This window comes from Triticum aestivum, chromosome 4D (genome assembly GCF_018294505.1).
Source record: "Triticum aestivum cultivar Chinese Spring chromosome 4D, IWGSC CS RefSeq v2.1, whole genome shotgun sequence".
Classification (NCBI taxonomy): Eukaryota; Viridiplantae; Streptophyta; class Magnoliopsida; order Poales; family Poaceae; genus Triticum; species Triticum aestivum.
Window position 1 is genome coordinate 447,825,481 of NC_057805.1, and position 23,791 is coordinate 447,849,271.

The window sequence follows — 23,791 nt, forward strand, 5'->3', positions numbered from 1 at the left end:
CTGCCTCCCCCCCCCCCACTCGCGCCAGTCCCTATCCCCTCGCACACTCTCTCCCCCTCCTCCAGATCCGCCTCGCCGACGCGCCCTGCGCCGTCCGCCGTTCTAACCGCGGCCCGCTGTCCCCGTCCCTCTCCGACGAGTCCCCGAGCGCCGTCGTGCCCCGCGAAGTCTTCCTCGACCACCGGACCAAGCCAGGAGCCCCCACAACGAGCGCGGCGCTCTCTCCTTCCTCCTCTGCTCCGACAAACGCCGGCGTCGAATTCGGCCACCTCACGCCTTCCCCGAGCCCGCGAACGCACAACTACAGGGCCCGGTGAGCCCCGCTCTCCTCTCCCTCTCTTGCCAGCCTCTGCCCCCGCCGTAGCTGCTTTCCCCTGTCGTGCCTGAGCTCGTCGCCGCGGTGGTGCTCGCCGCCGTGGCCACAGCTCGTGGAGCTCGCAGTCGACCACCCCGTCGTGCTCAGCACCTCCACCCGCACCCACTGCACGCGCTACTCCTCCCGCTCCCCTAGCGCCTTCCTCGACGGGGTAGTGCTCGGCCGCCGCCGCGAGCTCGTCTCCGGCGAGCTCGTTGCCTCCCACCTGCTGTCGACTGCGGCAATCGACTCATGCGAATGCCATCTGCCCGTAGAGCCGCCCCGCACGCCGAACCATGCCCCGCCTCGCCGTCCCCGTGGAGCACCCGAAAGTGCCGTCGCCGCCGTCGTTGTAGCTCTCAGCTCCGGCCACCCCTCCCTACGAGACCACCACGGGTGGATGCGGCTTCGTCCGCACGTTCGAACGCGGCCGGCCCCGTGCCAAACGATGGCCCGTGGCTGTTTTCCGGCGAGACCTGGGGCACTCCGCCGCGAAAACGGTCGCCGGAGCCCCTCTCCGGTGCCCTGCTGACGTGGTGTCGCTGGGGCCACCTCCGCAGCCAGTGACTGGTGGCCCCGTTGACTGCTTTGACTAGTCAACGGTGCTGACTGGGCAACCCCAGTCGCCGACATGTGGTCCCCCGTGATTAATTAAACTAATTTAATTTTAAACTAATCTGCTAATTACTTTAGTGGCTGACAGATGGGGCCCATCTGCTAATTGACCTAATTAGTTGAATTTAACTCTCTGGTTAACCCACTGTGTATGACACATGGGACCCAGCTATCAGGTTTGACCTAAGTTAGCTGGGTTGACTGCTGACCTTCTGCCGATGTCATGCTATTGCAATAAACTCTTTTCCTGAATTAGTTTAAATCTGATGATTTCAGAATATATTTAAAAGCTTTGAAAAATCATAGAAAATAAACCGTAACTCCGATGAAAATGTTTTCTACATGAAAGTTGCTCAAAAAAATCCAACGGATCCGAATACGCGGTCCGTTTACCTGTCAGGTGCCTCTAACTATCTGAACATGGAACATTCCCCCTCCGGTCATCTGTCTGACACAGGTCCGGAACCGGGATTACATTCCCAGTTGAATTCCCCCTTCACCTATATCGTGTAGCCATACGTTAGGTCACACCCGGCACAACATATTGCCATGTTATACTTTGTGATGCTATGTTTGCTTTATATTTACTGTTTCTTCCCACTCTTCTCTCCGGTAGACCCCAAGACCGATGTTGCCCCTGTGATCGACTACGTCGACGACGACCCCTCCTTGCCAGAGCAACCAGGCAAGCCCCCCCTTGATCACCAGATATCGCCTATTCTTCTCTATACTCTGGCATTAGAGTAGTGTAGCATGTTACTGCTTTCCGTTAATCCTATTCTGCTGCATAGCCTGTCTTTGCCACTACTGTTGTTACCTTTACCTGCAATCCTACATGCTTAGTATAGGATGCTAGTTTTCCATCAGTGGCCCTACATTCTTGTCCGTCTGCTGTGCTATACTATCGGGCCGTGATCACTTGGGAGGTGATCACGGGTATATACTTATATACTTTATACATGATACATGTGGCGACTAAAGTTGGGTCGGCTCGAGGAGTACCCGCGAGTGATTCATGGATTGGGGGCTGAAAGGACCTTTGTCCCGACGGCCCTCTGGGTGGATCTTTGTGGCGGAGCGACAGGGCAGGTTGAGACTACCTAGGTGAGAGGTGGGCCTGGCCCTGGTCGGTGTCCGCAGTTACATCAATTAACACGCTTAACGAGATCTTGGTATTTGATCTGAGTCTGGCCATTTGGTCTATACGCACTAACCAACTACGTGGGAACAGTTATGGGCACTCGACGTCGTGATATCAGCCGAAGCCTTCGTCAGCGACTGAGCGGCGCGCGCCGGATTGGACTGGAACGCCTGCTAGGCTAGGTCTGCTTCCGGCCGCCCTCGCAACGTGCAGGTGTGCAATGGGCGATGGGCCCAGACCCCTGCGCCATAGGATTTAGACCGGCGTGCTGACCTCTCTGTTGTGCCTAGGTAGGGCTGCGACGTGTTGATCTTCCGCAGCCGGGCATGACCCAGAAAAGTGTGTCCGACCAAATGGGATCGAGCGTGTTGGGTTATGTGGTGCACCCCTGCAGGGAAGTTTATCTATTCGAATAGCGTGTCCCTCGGTAAAAGGACGACCCGGAGTTGTACCTTGACCTTATGACAACTAGAACCGGATACTTAATAAAACACACCCTTCCAAGTGCCAGATACAACCCGGTGATCGCTCTCTAACAGGGCGACGAGGAGGGGATCGCCGGGTAGGATTATGCTATGCGATGCTACTTGGTGAACTTACCATCTACTCTCTTCTACATGCTGCAAGATGGAGGTGGCCAGAAGCGTAGTCTTCGACAGGATTAGCTATCCCCCCTCTTATTCTGGCATTCTGCAGTTCAGTCCACTGATATGGCCCTTTACACATATACCCATGCATATGTAGTGTAGCTCCTTGCTTGCGAGTACTTTGGATGAGTACTCACGGTTGCTTTTCTCCCTCTTTTCCCCCTTTCCTTTCTACCTGGTTGTCGCAACCAGATGCTGGAGCCCAGGAGCCAGACGCCACCGTCGACGACGACTCCTACTCCCCTGGAGGTGCTTACTACTACGTGCAGCCCGCTGACGACGACCAGGAGTAGTTAGGAGGATCCCAGGCAGGAGGCCTGCACCTCTTTCGATCTGTATCCCCGTTTGTGCTAGCCTTCTTAAGGCAAACTTGTTTAACTTATGTCTGTACTCAGATATTGTTGCTTCCGCTGACTCGTCTATGATCGAGCACTTGTATTCGAGCCCTCGAGGCCCCTGGCTTGTATTATGATGCTTGTATGACTTATTTATGTTTTAGAGTTGTGTTGTGATATCTTCCCGTGAGTCCCTGATCTTGATCGTACACGTTTGCGTGCATGATTAGTGTACGGTCAAATCGGGGGTGTCACATGCCCCCCTATTTTACTAGTTGCATTAGGGGAGTGGGCATTAACATAGTTTGCCGTTATAGCATGAACATTGAAGTTTAGTACGCATCTTGAACCTTTCCTTCATGAACCAGCTTATGTCTATCCATCGTAAATACCAACCGGTTATAACGATCAATTCACGTGCATTCTGGAGGCCCAATATAGATAGTTCTTGATCTGGCATAAGAAGTAAGAATTCAAGTAAAGCCTCTCCCGCACGATCAATAGCACAAAGCTTTATTAATCACCTCGTACATCCCCAACTTATCCCAAACCTGCTTCGCCTCCTAACAAAGAAACAACAGGTGTTTTGTATCTTCTGGCCCATTCGATCATGATGGGGAGATGGGCGAAACTTTCATGTGTCTATTGGTAAGCGTAACACGGCTGAAAGAACATGCGGTGCCCCCATGTTTGGTTTTGGTAATTGATGACAATCTCTATGGACTAATGGTTGCCTTGAGTTATATTTGAAGGATTTGTCCATAGGCATTTCTTGAAGTTCATGTGTTGGTTTCAAGGAGTTTATGTGGTGACCAAGGTGTTATTAAGGAATTATCCAAAGATTGGTCATGTGAGAGTTGAGCTTATTGCAAGCATGTCTTGGAGAAGAAGATTGTGTGATCATTCATGTATATCTTCAAGACATCATCCAAATGAAGAGAGTTGAAAAGATTCATGGTTGATCAAGACTAAGTCAAGAGTGAATCAACTTGATCAACTCACAAAGCGTAGAAGATGTACCGAGAGGGATCAAGCGATCCCATGGTGTGGTAAGCATTGTCAATTACGCTTTGTGTACTAACCCATGATCTTCGTGAGAGTTCTTTGTGGGGTTAGGTTGCGGTGTGCAAGTTCAAGTGAAGCATCATGAAGAGATCAAATGCTTGAAGCTTGCCGTCCATTGTGGTGACAATGGACTTGTGAAGATGTGCGGAAGAGTTGCTCACCCATAGTGGAGCATGGGGGAGCAATCAACTAGTCTTCATTGAGCCAACGCAACCAAGAAAGGTGGTCCAACTTGAGGGAGTCAAGATCGTCATCATCTAGCTCAAGTGGACCATGTGCAAGGCAAAGGTTTGCTCTTGATAGGTTTTCTATTTTACCGGTCTCATGATGGTAGTTGGGAGACCGGGTTATAGGATCGATTGCCGTACTATCAAGGGGGGCTCTCGATGAGTAGCTTGATCGTATCATTCGTAGAGAGCTCAAACCATTGCATCCTTGCATCATCTTTATTGGTTCTTGTTTGGTTCTTTTCTTTGTGAGTTTTGGAGCTTATGGTCATCTTGATGACAAGCTCGAGTTCATCGAAAACGGAGTTCACTCGCATCTTCTATGATGTTTTCGATGTTGGAGGTTATGCCGATTCTTCTCGGTTGGAGGTTTCACTCCTCTATTTGTTGGCATACCTCCCCTGCCTCTTCTTACTATAACCAGTCGCTGTTTTGATGCTACTCGTCTTCCTCAATCCAACAAGCTTGAGTTTGCTCAATTCGGAGCTCATATGCAGAAGTTATGGCAGTTTTGGTTTCCTAGCGGTAGTACCGCGGGATGGAGCGGTAGTACCGCTTGGGTGCTACAAGCGGTAGTACCGCTCTAGAGTGGTAGTACCGCTCCAGAGCGGTAGTACCGCTGGTGGCCCCCAGCCGTAGTACCGCTACGGTCTCGTGCTAGTACCGCCTCGATTCGAGGGGTCTTTTTCGTGTCGGGTTTTACGGTACTAGCCGCGGCAGTGGGGGCCGTAGTACCGCTCGTATGCGGTAGTACCGCCCTGCCACCGCGGTAGTACCGCTCTGGGCCCAGCGGCAGTACCGCGAGGGGGAGCGGTTGTACCGCTTATAGGGGCAAGCGGTGGTACCGCTGGCCAAGCGGTAGTACCGCTCTCTGCGGGGCTGAAGTGGGGGTAACGGTTGGATTGTTCCCCCCACTATATAAGGAGGTCTTCTTCCCCAATGAACCTTATCTTTTGAGCTCGTGTTCTCCCCCCATTGTTGACCTTCTTCGAGCTTGCTAACTCTCAATCCCTCCATGGATTCTTGCTAGTTTTTGAGGGAAAAGAGAGAGGAGATCTAGATCCACATTTCCACCAATCACTTTCTCCTCTATGTGAGGGGAACCCATTGGATCTAGATCTTGGAGTTCTTGGTGTTCTCCTTCTTGTTCTTCCTCTCATTTTCCTCCCTAGCATTAGTTGCTTCGGTGGGATTTGAGAGAGAAGGACTTGGGCACTCCGTGTGCCCTTGCCATTGCATTTGGTGCATCGGTTTGAGTTCTCCACGGTGATACGTGGAAGTTACAAGTTGAGAAGCTTATTACTCTTGGGTGCTTGGTGCCCTTGAGCTTGTTCCTCTTGGGTGCTTGGGCGCCCTAGACGGTTGGTGGTGTTCGGAGCTCAATCATTGTGGTGTAAAGCTCCGGGCAAGCGTCGGGGTCTCCAATTAGGTTGTGGAGATCGCCCCGAGCAATTTGACGGGTTCCGGTGACCGCCCCCAAGGGTTGCCAAAGTGTACGGGTTCGGTGACCGCCCCCAAGGGTTGCCATTTGTACGGGTTCGGTGACCGCCCTCAAGGGTCCCTTAGTGGAATCACGGCATCTTGCATTGTGCGAGGGCGTGAGGAGATTACGGTGGCCCTAGTGGCTTCTTGGGGAGCATTGTGCCTCCACACCGCTCCAAACGAAGATTAGCATCCGCAAGGGTGTGAACTTCGGGATACATCGTCGTCTCCGCGTGTCTCGGTTATCTCTTACCCGAACCCTTTACTTATGCACTTTACTTTGTGATAGCCATATTGTTTCTTGTCATATATCTTGCTATCACTTAGTTGTTTATCTTGCTTAGCATAAGTTGTTGGTGCACATCGGTGAGCCTAGTTGTTGTAGGTTTTGTGCTTGTCAAATTAACTGATAGGTTTATTCCGCATTTGTTCAAGCCTAAACCGTAATTATTTTAAAGCGCCTATTCACCCCCCCTCTAGGCGACATCCACGATCTTTCAACGGCACGGGAGGGTTCCATGAAGCATACACCAAATGAATATTTTTTTACCTTTGTCGGAGAAGATAATTTCCAAATCTTACACCAAATAGGATTGCCATTGATTCTACCCATAACATTTGTATATTGCAATTTCCTCCCATGTTGTTGGTTCCATTCCTCCAAATAAGCAGATCAAACAGTGAACAAACCATTTTGTATAGCTCCAAGCAATGAAATCCGACATATTATGCATAGGGAGGGGAATCACGAGAACCCTTGAGCGCCAATTAGCCACAACGTTTGTCTCACCAAATCTTCATCCCGAAAATTCGTTACTGGATGAATAAGATCAGAAACCTTAGACAGAAGATGTCCTCTTCTAGGAGTAATAAGTTTCCTATTCGCACAGTTCGGATCCATGCATCTCTCCAATATCAATATTTTGTCCATTTTCAACTCGCCAGATATAACCATTTTTCAAAGAGTTAACACCAACCATAATGCTTTGCCTAGTAAAACTGGAGACCTTTTTTAAACTTGCATTCATCAAATTGCCGTGGGGACTCCGACTGAACTTCCTATGAAGTGCTCCAAACTTCGATTGGAGGTGATACTAAATACACCTCGGGTCGATATCCCTTGGGGATCCAGGTGGATAAATGGAGCATCGAAGCCTATCTACATGGCTATAAAGAAAGTGTTGCCTGGGAGGCAACCCAAATGCCAGTAGATGTCTTTCTTAATTTTATGTCTTTGAGTTTAGTTGCATTCATGATTGCATTGACACCTTTTTTTGCATGAGTTGGTATTAGTCTCTTAGATATGGTTTTGGACTAACCTTCAAAGAAAAAATTTCAACGTATCAGTTGTCTCGATTTTGCCGCACACTTCCTTATATTTTTGTTGCAAATATATCATCTACTTGACATGGGGAGGTAGAACAATTGTTTTCATGAAGTTCTGTAGCTTCAGAAGGGAAGATGTGGTGCAAAACGACGACATGAGGTCGTACCAAAGGAGGCCGCGCAAAGAGCAACCCTTGTAGAAGAGAAGATATGATGCAGTATGAGCATTCTAGCTCGTACCAAAGGATGCTACACAAAGAGCAACCCTCACAGAAGGGAAGACAGGATGCGGTATGATCATCCATGCTCGTACCCGTGCTTGCACCAAAACTCAGCTATGCAACCCAAGCTTACTAGGAGAGAAGACGGGGTGCGGTACGAGCATCCTTGCTCGTACCCTCGGTCGTATCAGAGGGCGACACTGAGCACCGCGAGTCCAGAACAGAAGACGACGTAGGTTACGATTGTAGCCGGTCATACCAAGGCGACAGGCCCATCATTTATTTATTTCGACAATATGAGGTCAGTGGGTTACTCTTGACCGATCGTTTGCACTTTAACTTTCATTAATTACATTTGAAGCTCCTTACTATAATTCGCTGTAGTATATATATTTTCTTTTATTATCTTTACTTGATTATGCATGCGATGTTAGTATACCAGTATTTTTATGTGTACGGTATTTAGATCTTATGTGGTAATATATATTGTATGATCGATGCCAACTGTATAAAATCCGCATAAGCCACTCGGTTGCTTCAAATCAAGCAACCCTAACCACAAAGCGCCGATGAAAATTATTGGGAGGGTCCCTCCTCTATCCGCCCCTGCAAACACAACAAAGCGTATAAAACGAATTGCAGATCTATACCCCTATATAATGTGCGAATAACTTTAAAAGATAGTCGTTGGATGAAGCCAATCCGACAGTGCAGAGATGGCAAATCTGAGCACTATCGGCAACTGGATGCCATCTACATTCCACCAGATTTTGTCACATGTATAATCAAGAAGACTCCATGGTTGAACTTAAGCATAATGCACAAACCTCAAAACACAAGCACTTCTCCTTTGTTGTAGAATCTTCCGTGTCATAATTGCCCAAACTTTTTTTTCTAAATGAATTGCCATTATTTGTTTTTATTTTATGCTTTACAATGCACAATTCCATGAATCTTAAAATAGATTAACTTTGAATGAGATGAACTATAATAATTAAACGAACATCTACATCATGCATATATAACTCAAAACTTACATGCTATAGTGTGGTATTTATTCATAATTTGGTTGCCAAATCTCATGCGCGCAATGCACATGTACCTTACTAGTATGCAGAGGGAGGAGATGACTGATGCGATTATTCAACACCGGGCTCAAATGAGCCCGAGTGTGAATAGTAATCCATTTTAAATAGCAAAAAAATTCCAAATTATTTTGTGGTGCAAGATGTTCATGTGCGCGATGTCCGTGCAAAATTTGGACATTCGACGAGCTTGTGACAAAAAAAATCGAATATTTGAGAAATTTTGAAAACATCATTGTTCACACCCAATTTTATCTTTTTGCTACGAGCACCTCGAATGTCCAAACACTCCAAAAAATATGGCAAACACCACACATTTGAGCATCTTGCATAAAAAATGATCAGATTCTTTTTACTTTTTCTACTATTTTATTTTATTTTTACAATTCATCGGTGTAGATAAGCCCGACACCGAATTAAATTAGTGGGAAATGACTAGAGCACGAGGCATCACCGCACCAGTACAAGTACAAGGAGGCATGCAGCATGGCGTCCATGCATGCGGCTAGATGACGTGTACCCTTTGAGCGGTTCATCCTGTCCAACGTGAAAAAAAATGTCCACGTGCATCGAACCGGACAATAGGCCAGCCCACACTGCCCATGCCATCACGTTTCATGCAGCGGGAGAATATTTTACGGGGACATGGCAAATTTCGCATCCAACCCGCCGGTAGCCGAGAATTACAACCTTGATCAGGGAAAATCCTTGCAAACCGGATATTTTGAAGAAGAATCTTGCAGACAACCTTTTCTTTTCTTGACAAAAGAACACAATGAAAATCAATCGTTGAAGATGGCTCCAAGAAGTTTACCACACACACAGACGGAAAAACCGACCAAGACCTAGAACAAGAAGCCGCGTTTCACTTTTCTTCATCGAAATAACACCCGAAATAATAAGGCCGAAAATATTGACCGCAGAGAAAAAAATACATAGCAGGGGCCTACATCGAAATTGAGCAAATCTCAGTGTCCTTATCCGCAAAAGCCCAGAGTCGCGTTAAGCCAAAGCGGTTCATAAGAAACGCACATCCACCTCCCCTGTTTCTCCAGCTTCGAGGTTTTCCAGGGAGAGGAAGGAAGGCAGAGAGAGCAGGGCGCTTGAGACTGCAAGAGGCCGCCGCCATGGAGAACGAGTTCCAGGTACGGGGATCCCTCCTTCCCAGTCCAACTTCGCGCTCCTGTTTCTGCCCTAGGATTTAGAGGGGTCGCTGCGTCTAGAAAGCGGAAGATTCCTTCGTTTCGAGGCGCGATTCGTGAAGGTTTTCCTTGATTTTGATCTGCTCAGCACGAGGGTTTGGGTAGGAATAGGCGATTGAAGCCTACGCATAGTCGAACGCAGGAAGAAGGTGGGATTGGGATTTCCTCCCTCCAGAGATTGGGGGTCAGCAGATTTTAGGATGGAGACCATACATGTTGGAGTGTACACTTTAGATTGCTAGATTAGATGTATGCAACTTCAATTAATCGGTTTTCCGGCTCAGATTTGAAACTGGGAGATTTCAGATGTGTAGCATGAGTTGCTCATCTGTCTTCCATTCCCCTGTTGGAGTATACCAGTACCCACAGATCACAGATGGACATATTGAGATGGAAAAACCTTCAGTAATGTGAACGTAAAGCTTTTAGCAAACCTGCTTTAAATAGTCATACTTTTTGTAGCATGAAATGATCATTGATGGTAATACTCCTTGTTTATTAGAGAGTTCTGCACTATCACTGTCACATACAAATCTTTCCACCCTTCTTCTGGTGATAATAGTAAGTAAGTAGAAAAGGCCTCTTCAAACTTGCTGGCACTTGGGTGCTTGATGTAGTCTCATACAACAACTGTATGAATACTGGTTTAGCCATTTCCCCTTACATCCACTTGTTGTAGAGTTGTTGTTCCAGGGGCAGGATGAAGCTTGTCAAATGTCAATCTGTCTAGTGCGTTGTAAATTACGTTGATTTTGCAACTAAGTCGGCTGCTGTTACGAGAAATTCCATTATTGCTGAGGCTGCGGCTACCACTGCATAGTCAGAAGAGAAGTTGTAAATCACATGGTCTGTAAGAATGTAGACCTGTACCACACGCCAAATCCTCTGTATCTATCTATGTGTTACCCCTCCCCCAGCCAAATGGCAAGGCTATTTTACAGGAGTAAAAATTTATGATCTGTAGACTTCTGCAGCTAGTTATGCTGAAGGAAGATCCATGTAAACCATTGTAGATGCTTAAAGCTAATTCATGTTATAATTAGCTTCCTGCATAACTATAATACAATATCTTTTGCATGGCCATTGCTTACTTAGGATGGCAAGGAGGAGGTCATCCAAGCATGGTACATGGATGACAGTGAAGAGGACCAGAGGCTCCCTCACCACCGTGAGCCCAAAGAGTTCATTCCTCTTGCCAAACTTTCAGGTCTGTGCATTTGCTGCTCAAATCATTTGCTGCTCAAATCATTTGCTCTAGTAGTATAGTTTTGTTTTTGAACTGTAGTAAAACTAGTGCTGGTAAACCTGCTGGATGCTAAAAACTGTGCATATTTTCAATGCTCAGAATTAGGTGTTGTAAGCTGGAACCTGAATGCTGATAACTGGGAGAAAGACGAGAATCTCAAGAAAATCCGTGAGGCCAGGGGATACTCCTATGTGGTTTGTCATTGATCCCTTTTTGGCTACTTACTGTTCCGTGTTTCCATTTTGGTTGTCAAAGCTTAAAATGTATGCAAGTAGTAGAAACAATCAAATATGACAGACATGTTCTGTTTTTCCTCTTGCAGGACATCTGCGACGTATGTCCTGAGAAGTTGCCAAACTATGAGGCCAAGCTGAAGAATTTCTTTGAAGAGCACTTGCATACTGATGAAGAGATACGCTATTGTCTTGAGGGCAGTGGTACGCCTTCTTTATCTTTTTGGGGGCATTTTGGATGAGAAAGCTATAAACTGTTTTATTTCCAGTAATAATCATGGTGGCATTGTTTTTTAACCTGCTTTACCTACTTGTTTTCTTATGTTGTCCAGGATACTTTGATGTGAGGGACCAAAACGAACAGTGGATCCGTATAGCAGTTAAGAAAGGTGGCATGATTGTTTTGCCTGCAGGAATGTATCACCGCTTTACATTGGATAGTGACAACTACATCAAGGTATCTTTAACTTTCTTCTTTTGCTCCCAGCATGAAGTGTTGGTCTCCTTAAAACTTGCATATACTGAATGAATTAAAATGACTGAACTCCGTATTCTTTTGTCAAGTTGCCTGTAATTTACTTCTGTGAATGAATTAGTAATAGCTTTCAATAATTTGAATTCGACAACAGTACTGTTACTTATCTTTAGTCTCACTGCACATAATTCTAAATACGTAGTTATTTTTTTTTCGTTTTTATTTAGAACAATTACTGCTCTGTCTTGTACCATCTTTGTGAAGTTAACTACCAGCCGAGTCCTTTCATTGATCATAGATTCATATCATAAAGAATTAAAGATCTTTTCCTTTTCCATACTCCACGCAATAAGGAACATCATTCTAATACGGACATCTGAAACTTATATTTTGCTTACTATGTTGTGCAGGCAATGCGGCTCTTTGTGGGAGAGCCTATCTGGACGCCATACAACCGTCCCCATGACCATCTCCCAGCTAGGTACTTTCCAGGGTCTTCAGATCTCTTCCTTGCCTTTATTTCCCTTATAACCACCCACTATTCTCCCTTGTTCTTGCCTGATGTAACCGCGGCATGATTTCAGAAAGGAGTATGTCGACAAGATTATCAACAGAGGTGGGAACCAAACTGTTGAAGCTCGTTGATGGCTTCTACAGTGTTCGGCAGCGAGCGGAGTCTTCTGTATGTATCTACATATCACACCAAAAGTTACCGAATAAGATGTGTGTGATTGGCTTTCGCCGTGTACTCGTACCAGCATCGATCATGTATCAGTTGTGTGGTTAGTTTGCGCCATACCCGCTCGAAAATCTTTGCTGAAACTTCTTCGCCTGGCGATGATGCCTACATTGAATAATAATGATCCAGTGTCAGCAACGGTGTAACGAAAACAGATGCATGTTCGTCTAAATCTGTGGGAAATGTTGCGTGATAATTGCTGAAAGCATGCCTGTGTTCATGATCAATCCCCTACCTGATCTCGCGTTAATACTTTTCGTGTCTCACCTGCTGACCTTGTGTCCTTGTCCCGTCGTATTCAGAGGGACTACTAAATCTTTGCAATTGTACTGTGATAAGTTAGTTTGTCCACACGTCTATAAACACTCTTATTGCTGTGGGCTGTACGGAGAAGGGAAGCTGCTAGAGCAAATTGTACTGTGAGTTGTACTATGAGAGTGACTGAACATGTTTCTGTCCATTCCTAGAGCCGACTTCCGGCACTGGTTTCCGGTCCCCTCCGTTGAGAACAGTTCCCAAGCATACTCCCATGAACTATCATCATCATGTCTCTTGAGGCTGTTTGGTTTGATGCCAATATTTGGCATGCCGATGTGTTGACCGAGTCTAAAATTTTAGCTATTAATTCGTTGGCTACCAAATTTCCTTGCCAATATCTAGAAAAGTCGCCAACTTTTACCAATTGTTAACTTGGCAAAATGCCAAATCTTGACACCAAACCAAGTTCTGGGGTTCTTCAAATGTCTGCGGACACGTCTGGGCGTGTCCGTGGACATCCGACTAGACGGACATCATCCAACCATATCCTTCAAATAAGGCGGACACTTAGACATCCAGCCGGGCGTACATCATCCAATCGTATCCCTTAAATAAGGCGGACACGAGACATCGAGCCGGGCGTACATCATCCAACCATATCCCTCAAATAAGGTGGACACCGAGACATCGAGCCGGGCGTACATCATCCAACCATATCCCTCAAATAAGGTGGACACCGAGACATCGAGCCGGGCGTACACCATCCAACCATATCCCTCAAATAAGGCGGACACTGAGACATCCGACCGGGTGGACACCATCCAACCCTATCCCTCGAATAAGGCGGACACCGAGACATCCGACTGGGTGGACACCATCCAACCCTATCCCTCACATAAGGCGGACACCGAGAAATTCAACGATGATTCATACTAGTTCATTGATTTTTTTACAATGTAAAAGATCGCTTAAAACAACTAAAACCTACTCTAGTCCTACTCCTCCCTGTCGAAGGTGAGGTCGACGACCCCTGCGCTAGAGTCGCCGGCCTTGACATCGTTGACCACTGGGGCGAACCAAACGGTCGACAGTGTGGACGCTTTGCACGGACGTGTAGACCGCCTGGTTCACGTCAATGTGCTCCAGGTTCCACTAGGAGCATCGGAACAACGGTGGCATCCCCGTGCTTCGCCTCCAATTGTGCCACGGCCACGGCGTCCGAGGGAGAAGATAGTGGAGTGTGAACTGGGAAGAGCTGGGTGGACTGTGAAAACGCACGGGCGCCGACTGAGTTTTGGATGGGTTCGGGTGTCGGACGCCAACGGCGTACGTCCTGACTCCCCTAGAGAGCTCCCCCGATTTGTCGCCGGCCTAAGGGGTTCCAGACGTCCGGTCCGAAATGAGGGTCTGAATTGGAAGACTAAAAGTGTCACGCAGACACATAAAGCATGATTGGTTCGATGCCAAAAGTTGACATGCCAATATTTGGCAAATGCCAAATTTTGGCTAGTGATTGGTTGGCTACCAACTTTTCTTCTCAACCTCACAAAAAGTTGCCAACATTTGGCAACTTTTGATTTTGCCAAATGTTGGTTTGCCAAATATTGGCAATGCCAATTGTCGGCATCAAACCAATTATGCTCATAGGGGCAATTTGGTGAGCCGGATTGAAGATGCCCTAATAATAAAGTGTACAAAATGAATTATGAAGCGATCATTTGAGGCATCATTCTACACAGAAAGCGACAAAATTGGGCAGATGCATCTCACCGTACCAACAAACAGAGATATGACATGAGCACTATACTTGAGAGGCGGCTCTTTTTTCCTTTTCCTTTCCAGAGAACACACGAACAAGCCCGGGAGAAAAGCAACAACTTCTGTGTCCCGGGACGCCGAGTATCCGACCCGGAGTATCGTCTCGCTGCAAGTTGCAGCCAATCACGAGCTCGGAAATATGGCATATGAAATTTGTCGCCGTCGGCCGCCTGGCGCACCCGCGTGTCTGTCGACCGCCGATTGGTCGCCTCGCCCACTTGCGCCGGGCGCGGCAACCTCAGCCACACCCGCACCAACCCGCCCGCGCTAGCTGCGACCCGGCCCCGGCGTCCAGAAGCTTCCGAGCCGGCCGGTCATGAACGCGCCGCGCGGCCCAGAACCTTCCGTCCCAGCCCCCGTCCCGTCGCGCTCGCTCCCGTACTCGGCAGGAGTATTTATCAGCGAGCACCGCCCACTTTCCCGCGGAAGGAAAGCAGCCAGCCAAAGACCACCTGCGTTGCGTGCCACTGTGCTACCCAATTCTTTGGTTCTTTGGATTCTTCCGTTTGCGACAGGAGATCGCTGGTTGTTTGCTTGCTCGGCCACGAGGAGGAATGGACCGGGTGCTGCTGCCGGTGAGGGTGAAGGAGGAGTGGCCGCCGCCGCCGCCGGAGGAGGAGGAGGAGTTGGAGCACGGGGGCCTGGCGCCGCGGCCGATGGAGGGGCTGCACGAGACTGGCCCGCCGCCGTTCCTGACCAAGACGTTCGACCTGGTGGCGGACCCGGCCACCGACGGCGTCGTCTCCTGGGGCCGCGCCGGGAACAGCTTCGTCGTCTGGGACCCGCACCTCTTCGCCGCCGTGCTGCTCCCGCGCTTCTTCAAGCACATCAACTTCTCCAGCTTCGTCCGTCAGCTCAACACCTACGTGAGTATCTCCTCTCCTGGCCTGCCTCCTCCTCTGGTTGCCTAGTAAGGTTACTCAGTCATTACTTGTTCAGTTAACCTCCACTTGCGAGACGCTTGCTTGTGTTGTTGCAATTACAATCTTGCATTTGTAGAACCAAGATTTTAGCCGAGTCGCTCGAGCAAGAGATGACCCAAAAATGATATAATATCAGGGCAACATTTGGTGCTCGTCTTACAACTGTGGTGACTATGGTGGTCACCATGAATATTGGTATGCATCTGATTCTGGAATGACATAAACATACAAAAACAAATATATAAGATGGTTCAGTTTGGTAGTTGTGTACGAATTATGAAAGAAGAGTAACATTTATAGCTTCTCTTAGCATCTAGCGGTAAGCGGTTCTATATGGCAGTGAACTTTACTAGTTGCCGGCATGTTTTTTGTGTGTGTTGGTGTTGGCTGTGTGCATCCAGAGGCCGGGTGTATACTCATTGTGTTTTGTATCCGCTTGATGCTTCATTTTGAACTAATAAAATCCACCCTTTGTCGAAAAAATTCATGGCAGTGAACTATGTTACTGTGATTCTCTTCCCTTTGTGTAAATCTTGTATATCTACAATTGATCAGCAAAGAAGCTGCAAACTAGAATTATTTGTTTTTTGCCTCTGGTTTGAAGGGTGAACATAGCTTGATCTTCAACAGACTACGATAGCTATGGTACTAGTACTCCTACTAGGATAGATAGGATCCTTCAATATCTCTGCCACTATCTGCTTACGTAAAGTCATGGAGAATCATTGGATTCGATGGAAAAATGAGGTTGGGGCCAATCCTTTGGCAGAGGCATGTGCATAGAACCTTATTTCCTGAATTCTTCTTGATACTTGAGAACAAGGAGATGCTGGGAAGCTGAATAGCCTGCCTCTTCTTGACGAACATATTTAATTTCTGACATGGTCTTTCTCCAACTTCTTACTGTGTTGCTAGATGGATCAAGACACCGGCTGAAGCTACAAGAACCTGCTTATTTGTTCTAGAAGACTCCTTTCATCACCATCAAGCAATATAGTATACTACTACCTATTCTTCCACTACTTATAAATTTGGGCATAACACTATGTGAAACCTACCATTTTATATGTTGTGAAGTATGCCATGCTAGTTGAGCTTTGCTGCTTGTGGCTTCTGAACTTGAGCTAACTGCAGTTGTTCTGCTACTCTTTGTGTTTCTCGAAACTAAAATAAATATGTGACTTGTTCTGCAATTTGCAGGGTTTTAGAAAGATCGATCCAGACAGATGGGAATTCGCGAACGAGGGTTTCATTCGGGGCCAGAGACAGCTTCTAAAGATGATAAAGAGAAGGAGACCATTGTCCTATCTCCCTTCACCACAACATCAGGCCCTTGGCTCCTGCCTCGAGGTTGGCCAGTTCGGATTGGACGAAGAAATCGAAGTGCTAAAGCGCGACAAGAACGCCTTACTCGAAGAGGTGGTGAAACTGAGGCAGGAGCAGCAGAGCAGCAGAGCTGACATGCGAGCCATGGAAGAGAGGCTGCACCGCGTCGAGCAGAAGCAGCTCCAGATGATGGGTTTCCTGGCAAGAGCAATACAGAACCCTGACTTCTTTCTTCAGTTGATCCAGCAACAAGATAAACTGAAGGATCTTGAGGACGCTTATTCGAACAAGAGGAGGAGGTCCATCGACGTAATGCCGTTCCTTGGCCCTGAGGGGGCCAGTCAGAGTGAGCCACTCGAGTCCACATTCATATTTGAGGACAGGGAATTTTCAGAGCTGGAGAATTTAGCCATGAACATTCAGGGGATCAGGAAGGGCATGGAGGGTGACAGAGGTGGTCGGGATCAAGGCTGCGGTGAGGCCGAACTGACTGACGACTTCTGGGAGGAGCTGCTGAGTGAAGGAATGAGGGATGAAGCTGAGATGGTAGAGCTGGAAAGGAGGAGATCTAGATATGTCGACGCGTAGCGCAAAGTATGGGTCATTTAAGTAACAGCGATCCAAAATCTACCAGAATTCATAACCATTTAATCTATATACCATTGTATTGATAGCTGTATTGTATATTGTAGTGCTAATTCATAGTCATAGACTGATTGTATTGCGGTTCCACACCGATTATGTGGTAGTATATATCTAGTCGTATAAAAACTATCCCTGGATTCTCATCGGCAGTTTTCTACTCTGATGATCTTTGTTCATACTCAGGCCTGCTGAATGAATGATTGTTCTTGGTTTAGAATCTGCAACCGAAGCCTTTTGCCTGGTGTGCCTAGTGTGCCTAGTGTGCACTGTAATCATTTAATCTATATAACCATTGCATTGATAGCTCTACTGTATGTTGCAGTGTTAATATATAGTGATAGAATGGTTGTATTGCAGTTCCTGGTATGTGGCATAATAAAAGGCTGTCTCTTAATTCTTATCGACAATTTTCTGAACCCTGATGTTCTTAGTTCATGCCCGGGCCTGTCCGAATGGAATGATCGTTTCTTGGTTTTTGAAATTGCAACTGAAGCTTTTCTGCGAGGTGTACATTGTACTTGATATATTTTGACGAATGCCAGACGAACTAAAGCACAATTCCCCATGCATATGTGTGGATAAGAGGGAACCTTGCAAAATGATGCTGTTTAAACCTGAAATTTACATATACTCGGACTAGCCAAAATACCATTATGATTCTTATTATGACATTGAAGATGTTTCAGAAAAAAATTTGACAATCAGATAAAATTGAGAAAATCAGAAAAAGTTACTTATCTTTTTTATATACTCAACTAAGTTAAAGAAAATAAAGGAAAACAGTTCAAAATAAATAATTAGAATAATAATAATAAGTGTGTTATTTATGAAAAATGATTATTTTGAAGTGGATTATTAAATGAAGCCGTACAAATATTTAGGAAAAATGCAAATTGAAGGAAAATTAAAAGAATATTTTAGAAAAAACCCAGGAATAATCCATGTGAGTAATTAAAATATGGGAATTCAAAATTTTATTGCTATGCATTTTTAGAATTTCCCTTTTTTGTATATTTACCTGAATATTCATGTTTTGCCCTAAATTTCCCTATTTTTCTGATTGGATTTCAACTCTTCCTACTGAGTAGGCGGACACATGTGAGAAATAACTTCCATGTCATCATCAGAACCGCCTTCAGTAGAGCAAACGACCAAATCTAGATGTTATTGACATCCGAGAGACCATTTTTTTTCAGCACTTGAGTTGAAGGGACCAAACTTAATTAGACCATGGTATTGCTTGAGAAACCCGATATATCCTAAATTCCTTATGAAAATGACAGTCTAACACCCTTCAAATAAAATAAATAAATCAAACGCAATATGTTTCAGCTGATTCTCCTAAATTGAATTGCAACACAAGTTCTCCTACACAGGAAACACTGTGTGCATAACCAATGATCTGGATAACGGAAGAGAACTAACTTATTCTTAATAAATCAATCAATCAATCAAAAGTAATATACACATAGGTCAGCCTGTCCTTGCCAATCGAATTGGTACACAAGTTGTCCTGCCTGCACAGAAAGTGTGGAGAGAATAACCGCGTCATAAACTGGATAACGAAAGAGAACTAACTTATTCTTGATATGTCACCGGAATATATTCCTATTAGAGCATAAATAAGTAGCAATGGAGATGAGGCTACTCTTTTCTCTTTCTACATAACCATATCCTCCTGTGAACTAAACCACATACCGTATATACTCCATCCAGTTGAAAATATAGTGCATGTTAGATTTATCCTAAGTCAAAATTTGTAAAGTATGACAAAGTTTTTTTAATAAACTAATATTAACATTTATACGCCATGAAAATATATTTCATGAAGAATCTGATGATATTGATTTGGTGTTGTATATGTTGATAATTTTTCTTTCCCAAAACTTAGTCAAAGTTTACAAATTTTGACTTGAGGTAAAACTAATAGTATGCACTATTTTTGTTAACACAAAGAGAGTACTACACATGCTTGCTTGTGCTACTACATGGCCAGCCAAAAGGGCGACACGTACACGCGAATTTCACTCGAAAAGAGCTCACCCGAATCAGCTCCAAATTTAGGCGTGCGACCTTTCGGAAAGCCCCCAAGCATATGTTAATCTTGGTCTGCAGCGGCGTGGTATCTGATATGGGTGGGTGAGTGAGCGAGTGAGCACGCCGTGTTCCCCTTTCCTTCCTCCTTCCTTGGGACCACTCCACCCCCCACCTTTGAATTATTCTCGCGCATCAGCAGCTTTTGTATATCTAGCTAAGCGGACTAGTCATTAGCCACGGGAAACGCTCCATAAAAAGCCCTAATCACCCGCCCCACACCAGCAACCCAACAAGCTCCCGTCCCCTAATTAACCCCCTCCCTCCCCCTCTCCCTCTCTCATAGCTCTCTCTCTCTCTCTCTCTCTCTAGCTATCAAGATGATAGGTGGCAATTATGGCTTCGTTTGTGCACCACAAGTAGATGAAGCTGCCAGCATGATCTGAAAGCTAGCTATGTTGCATGTTGATCTTGATGGTCATCTCCATCAAGATTGAAGACCATGGGCATGGCTGCAATCAGGTCATGTGGCAGCTTCATTTTCTCATGGTAGTACACCCAGCTCGATGATGATGAAACGCTAGAGGCCGGCCGGCAGGTTTGCATCAGCTTCTCCCCAGCAAGATCTACGAGAGGAAACAAGCCCACCGTCCAGGTAAGCTCAGCAGAAAAGGTAGGGTTTTCAGGAGGGGGGAAGAAGACATGCATATGCAGATAAGGACGATGACCTAGATGCACGTTGATGCAATATTCTTGGTTAATTGCTTGTGTATTGTTTAGGGAGTGCAAGAATATGTCTATATTGATGTTACATGTCGACCAAATCTGGTCATTTTCAGGTGCGATTTGATATATGGCATCCTATATGTTTCACCATTTTAATTAGCAGTGATGGGTACCGTGCCCGCAAGAAACTGTGGGATCTGATTAGATGAAGAAGCAATCAGGTAAGAGATCACTATCTTATCATAGTGTCCCTGCCCGTGCTAGAATAGGGCTGAATAATATAAATATATACTATAACATACTCCTACACTTCACCAATCCATACATGCGTGTGGGACGTGCATATATACACACATGTATTACATTTAGAGTTGCTTCTACCCAAATCCAACATCGAGGTCACGCGAGTTCATACGAGAGCTCATGAATTGTAATAATTTCATTTGTTTTTCTGCGTTAGTAAATTGATGCATGATATTTGGAGATATCATTAATGGTTTCTCCCAAAATTTGAGGTCTTTGAGGTCTTCTTTATATTAGGGTTGTTACTTGCATCGCAAAGGGCCCGGACCTGTGTAAAATCTCTGCCCCGTGTTTGTCTTGTAACCCAAGGTTACGTCCCATTGTCATACAAATCCATGTACGTTACAATACCACTGTTTGGTACTTTGCAAAGTTCCATTGACACTATCTAGCTTTCTCTTCGAAGCAGACATCAACAAGCTCACCACGAGCATGAAGTTCCTCCTTGATCATCCTAAAATGCATCTCTGTACCTATTTGGGTTATTCATTTCCCTCGCACGGGAGGCTTTGCACATGTTGAAGAGGTTGTTGAAGGCACATACAAATGAACTCTTCTCTTTCTTGTCCATTGGAGGGAAGCTCGTTGGAGCACTTATTGGAGGAGCACCAGCACCATGGAAATTTGTGGTTGTTGGGTCAATGTTGAGAACCAGAGTGTAAGTGACCCTATCTTCCATTCTTGGTTGCAAACTTTCTTCTTATTCTTGACCGGTGGTTTGAAGGGTCCACATTGCATGATCAAGTATTGGTGACGAAGAGCGGGATACACCTTCTTCTCAAATAGAGCTTGGAGAAATGGTCCATAGACACAATACTTCTCCAACACACAATTTCTCTACTCTAGAAATTTGAAGCTATCTTCTCCTTCTAATGAGCAAACACTGGAAGATCAATTACAATGTTCTAGATCTCACTAGAGTCACCAACCTTTGGAGCAGTAGTCAAACGAAAGATGCGGCGGAAGCAATCATACTTGGGTGCCAAATTCCCTATGTGCCCATGACAAAGATCTGATTGGTGGGATAGCAAACAGAGAGAGAACGACCTTTGTCCTATTGACTTCATCTACAACACGAGCGTATCCATCATTTGACTTAATATGGAGCATGCAGCAGGTGATTTCACTAAACTCGGACATAGATGCTTGACACTTTTGGTTGCCGATCATCCAATGAAAGGTCATTCCATCATAATGATCAAAGTTGATAGAGGCAAATAATTAGAAGACAAGCTCCTCACTATATCCATAATCAAAGGTCAAGAATTCGAGGAGCCCCATACGTTGGGTAGGGTACACATCTGGATCCTTGTTGGGTTTATTGCGAATGTACTCAACATCAACGACATTGTGAGGGGAAATCTTGTGCTTCTTAGGCAACATTACTAGTTCATAATTTTTGTGTTGAGTATGATTCCAAAACCTCCGGTCCACATCGGGATCTTGACCACGAACATTTGGATTAGTCAAGCAAAGATCACGATATTGATGCTTCTTGGAATAGTTTTCCTCTTCCTCTTCTTTCTCTATCTCATCCTCAAACTCTTGCTCAATATTCTCATGCTCAACCTCATCATTTGGATCCACATACATTGGGAAAAAAGTAGAAAATAATTAGACCCTCTATCAATAGTATAAGGCCCACCAAACGTTGTAGTCCAGTTCTAGGCTAAGGCCCAATTAACCTATCCTTCCATCTCGTACACTCTTCCGTTGAGAAGGCGGATCCATCTACACTAAACTTGGGCATTGTCCGGGCCGAGCTTAGTTCGGGTCGGGCTTTGTAAAGCACGACCTCAAATTCTCAAGCCCGAGCCCGGCCTGAAACACATGAATGGTGCCCTTTTTACTAAAATATTGATCTTTGGGATATTTGAAATAATATCGATATTTGTAACAAAATAATGATTTATGCCCTGTCCAGGCTTATTTTCTGCTTTCGGGCCGGGCTTCGGGCGGAATAGCTGAGGCTGAGCCCGGCCCGGATGTCGGGCTGTCCGGGCCGAGCCGTCCATGTCAGGCTCTACTATACACCACCATGGCAATAGCAATAGTGAATGTCGATGACAGGGAAAGGACAGACTAGAATAGTTGTTAATAAATTGTAGTGAAAGCAATGAATCTCCACTAGCTATGAAAACGAGGAACCAAGTACAATTCTTTGGTCTCGTTCTTATATGCATGTGCATATTTACCCTCTAAAATGAGTTGAGCATAGGAGGAACTATGCTCAAATTTAACAGGTAGAGGTGAGGCTTGAACCTGGCCCGGCCAGTAAACCCACATGCTAACCAGTAAGACTCCATGCCTTTCTCCACACCCTCTTTTTTTTGCGAGAGAACTTTCTTTGCGAGAATTTCTCTACACCCTCTAATAGGAGCGACACTAGTAAGGGCATCTTCAAGGGAGACCTGTAAAACACCGGTATATGTCCAGCCGGACACATTTGTTCACTTTTGCAATCCAATGGGACCTGCATTAGTTTGGAAAAGCTGTCCGGACGTCCAAATTCCGGTATTTTGGAGACAAAAGTAGGGGAGCTTTGGCGGAGTCCAGATATGCAATCGACCAATCACATGCATGGTCTATCTCTTCTCTCTCTTCTCCCATCCGCATATGCATGATCCCCTCTTCTCTCTCCTCTCCCAACCCACAAATATTCCACCACATGCATGGTCCCCACCTACCTTTTCTTCTCCCAGCCGGATACTTTGCAATTAGAGTTAGACCTCGCGTATCATGTCCGCGGACCCTGTCCGGACATAAAAACAGACATATACCGAAGAAATTTACAGGTCAGTGTTGGAGATGCCCTAATGGCTAAATCCTTGGAACTCATTGGAAATCATTATTTGGAAATGTGAAAATATATGATCGAAACCTAACATAATCTGAATTTTAATGAAACAATAATATGTATACCCTAGATCACAAACGAATTTGTAAGAGTGGGCCTAAAACATCTGGCAGGTTGTCCGGGGCAAGCACACGGCCGGTGACCAGATCCGTAAGCGGAATGGCCTCGGTTCGGTCCTTTGCTTGCTCTGTAGTCAAAGGGAAGACACTAATCATATATTCTTCGCCTGTGTCCTTGCAAAAATTTTATGGGCCAGCATCTGGTTGTGACTGGATGTTACTTGGGCTCCAGTGTCCTTCGCTGAGCTGAGGACCTTGGTTGCACAATTATCGAGTGCTATGAGACGCTTGTTCTGGTTTGATTTTGCTGGGATGGGCTGGACCCTTTGGGTAACGAGGAACAAGTTTACTGTCGAGCATATTTTTCCTAACAAACCTGTTGATTGCTTATACAAATTGTCTTCTTTTCTTCACCAGTGGAAACTATTAACTAAGAAGGGCGACCGCG

At 45.7% G+C, this 23,791-nt stretch overlaps 2 protein-coding genes across 4 annotated transcripts; both read left to right on the forward strand.

Annotated features, from left to right (window-relative positions):
• The first annotated feature begins 9,396 nt into the window (after positions 1-9,396).
• Positions 9,397-17,513, forward strand: LOC100415845 (1,2-dihydroxy-3-keto-5-methylthiopentene dioxygenase 2). Of its 2 annotated transcripts, XM_044520516.1 has the most exons (9): positions 9,484-9,644; positions 10,797-10,908; positions 11,047-11,141; positions 11,270-11,384; positions 11,513-11,637; positions 12,066-12,136; positions 12,313-12,337; positions 13,667-14,044; positions 16,594-17,513. In XM_044520516.1, the coding sequence occupies exons 1-9, from the start codon at positions 9,627-9,629 to the stop codon at positions 17,305-17,307; spliced, it is 1,653 nt and encodes a 550-aa protein (XP_044376451.1). In that variant the 5' UTR covers positions 9,484-9,626; the 3' UTR covers positions 17,308-17,513. The 2 variants fall into 2 exon arrangements, with proteins under 2 accessions (XP_044376450.1, XP_044376451.1); XM_044520515.1 differs by lacking the exons at positions 13,667-14,044; positions 16,594-17,513 and having other exon boundaries at positions 9,397-9,644; positions 12,240-12,528.
• LOC123098504 (heat stress transcription factor A-2d) lies at positions 14,762-16,599 on the forward strand. Of its 2 annotated transcripts, none has more exons than XM_044520517.1 (2): positions 14,762-15,336; positions 15,470-16,599. In XM_044520517.1, exons 1-2 carry the CDS (start codon positions 15,025-15,027, stop codon positions 15,521-15,523), a joined length of 366 nt encoding a protein of 121 aa, XP_044376452.1. In that variant the 5' UTR covers positions 14,762-15,024; the 3' UTR covers positions 15,524-16,599. The 2 variants fall into 2 exon arrangements, with proteins under 2 accessions (XP_044376452.1, XP_044376453.1); XM_044520518.1 differs by having other exon boundaries at positions 14,775-15,336; positions 16,309-16,599.
• Positions 17,514-23,791: the final 6,278 nt, after the last annotated feature.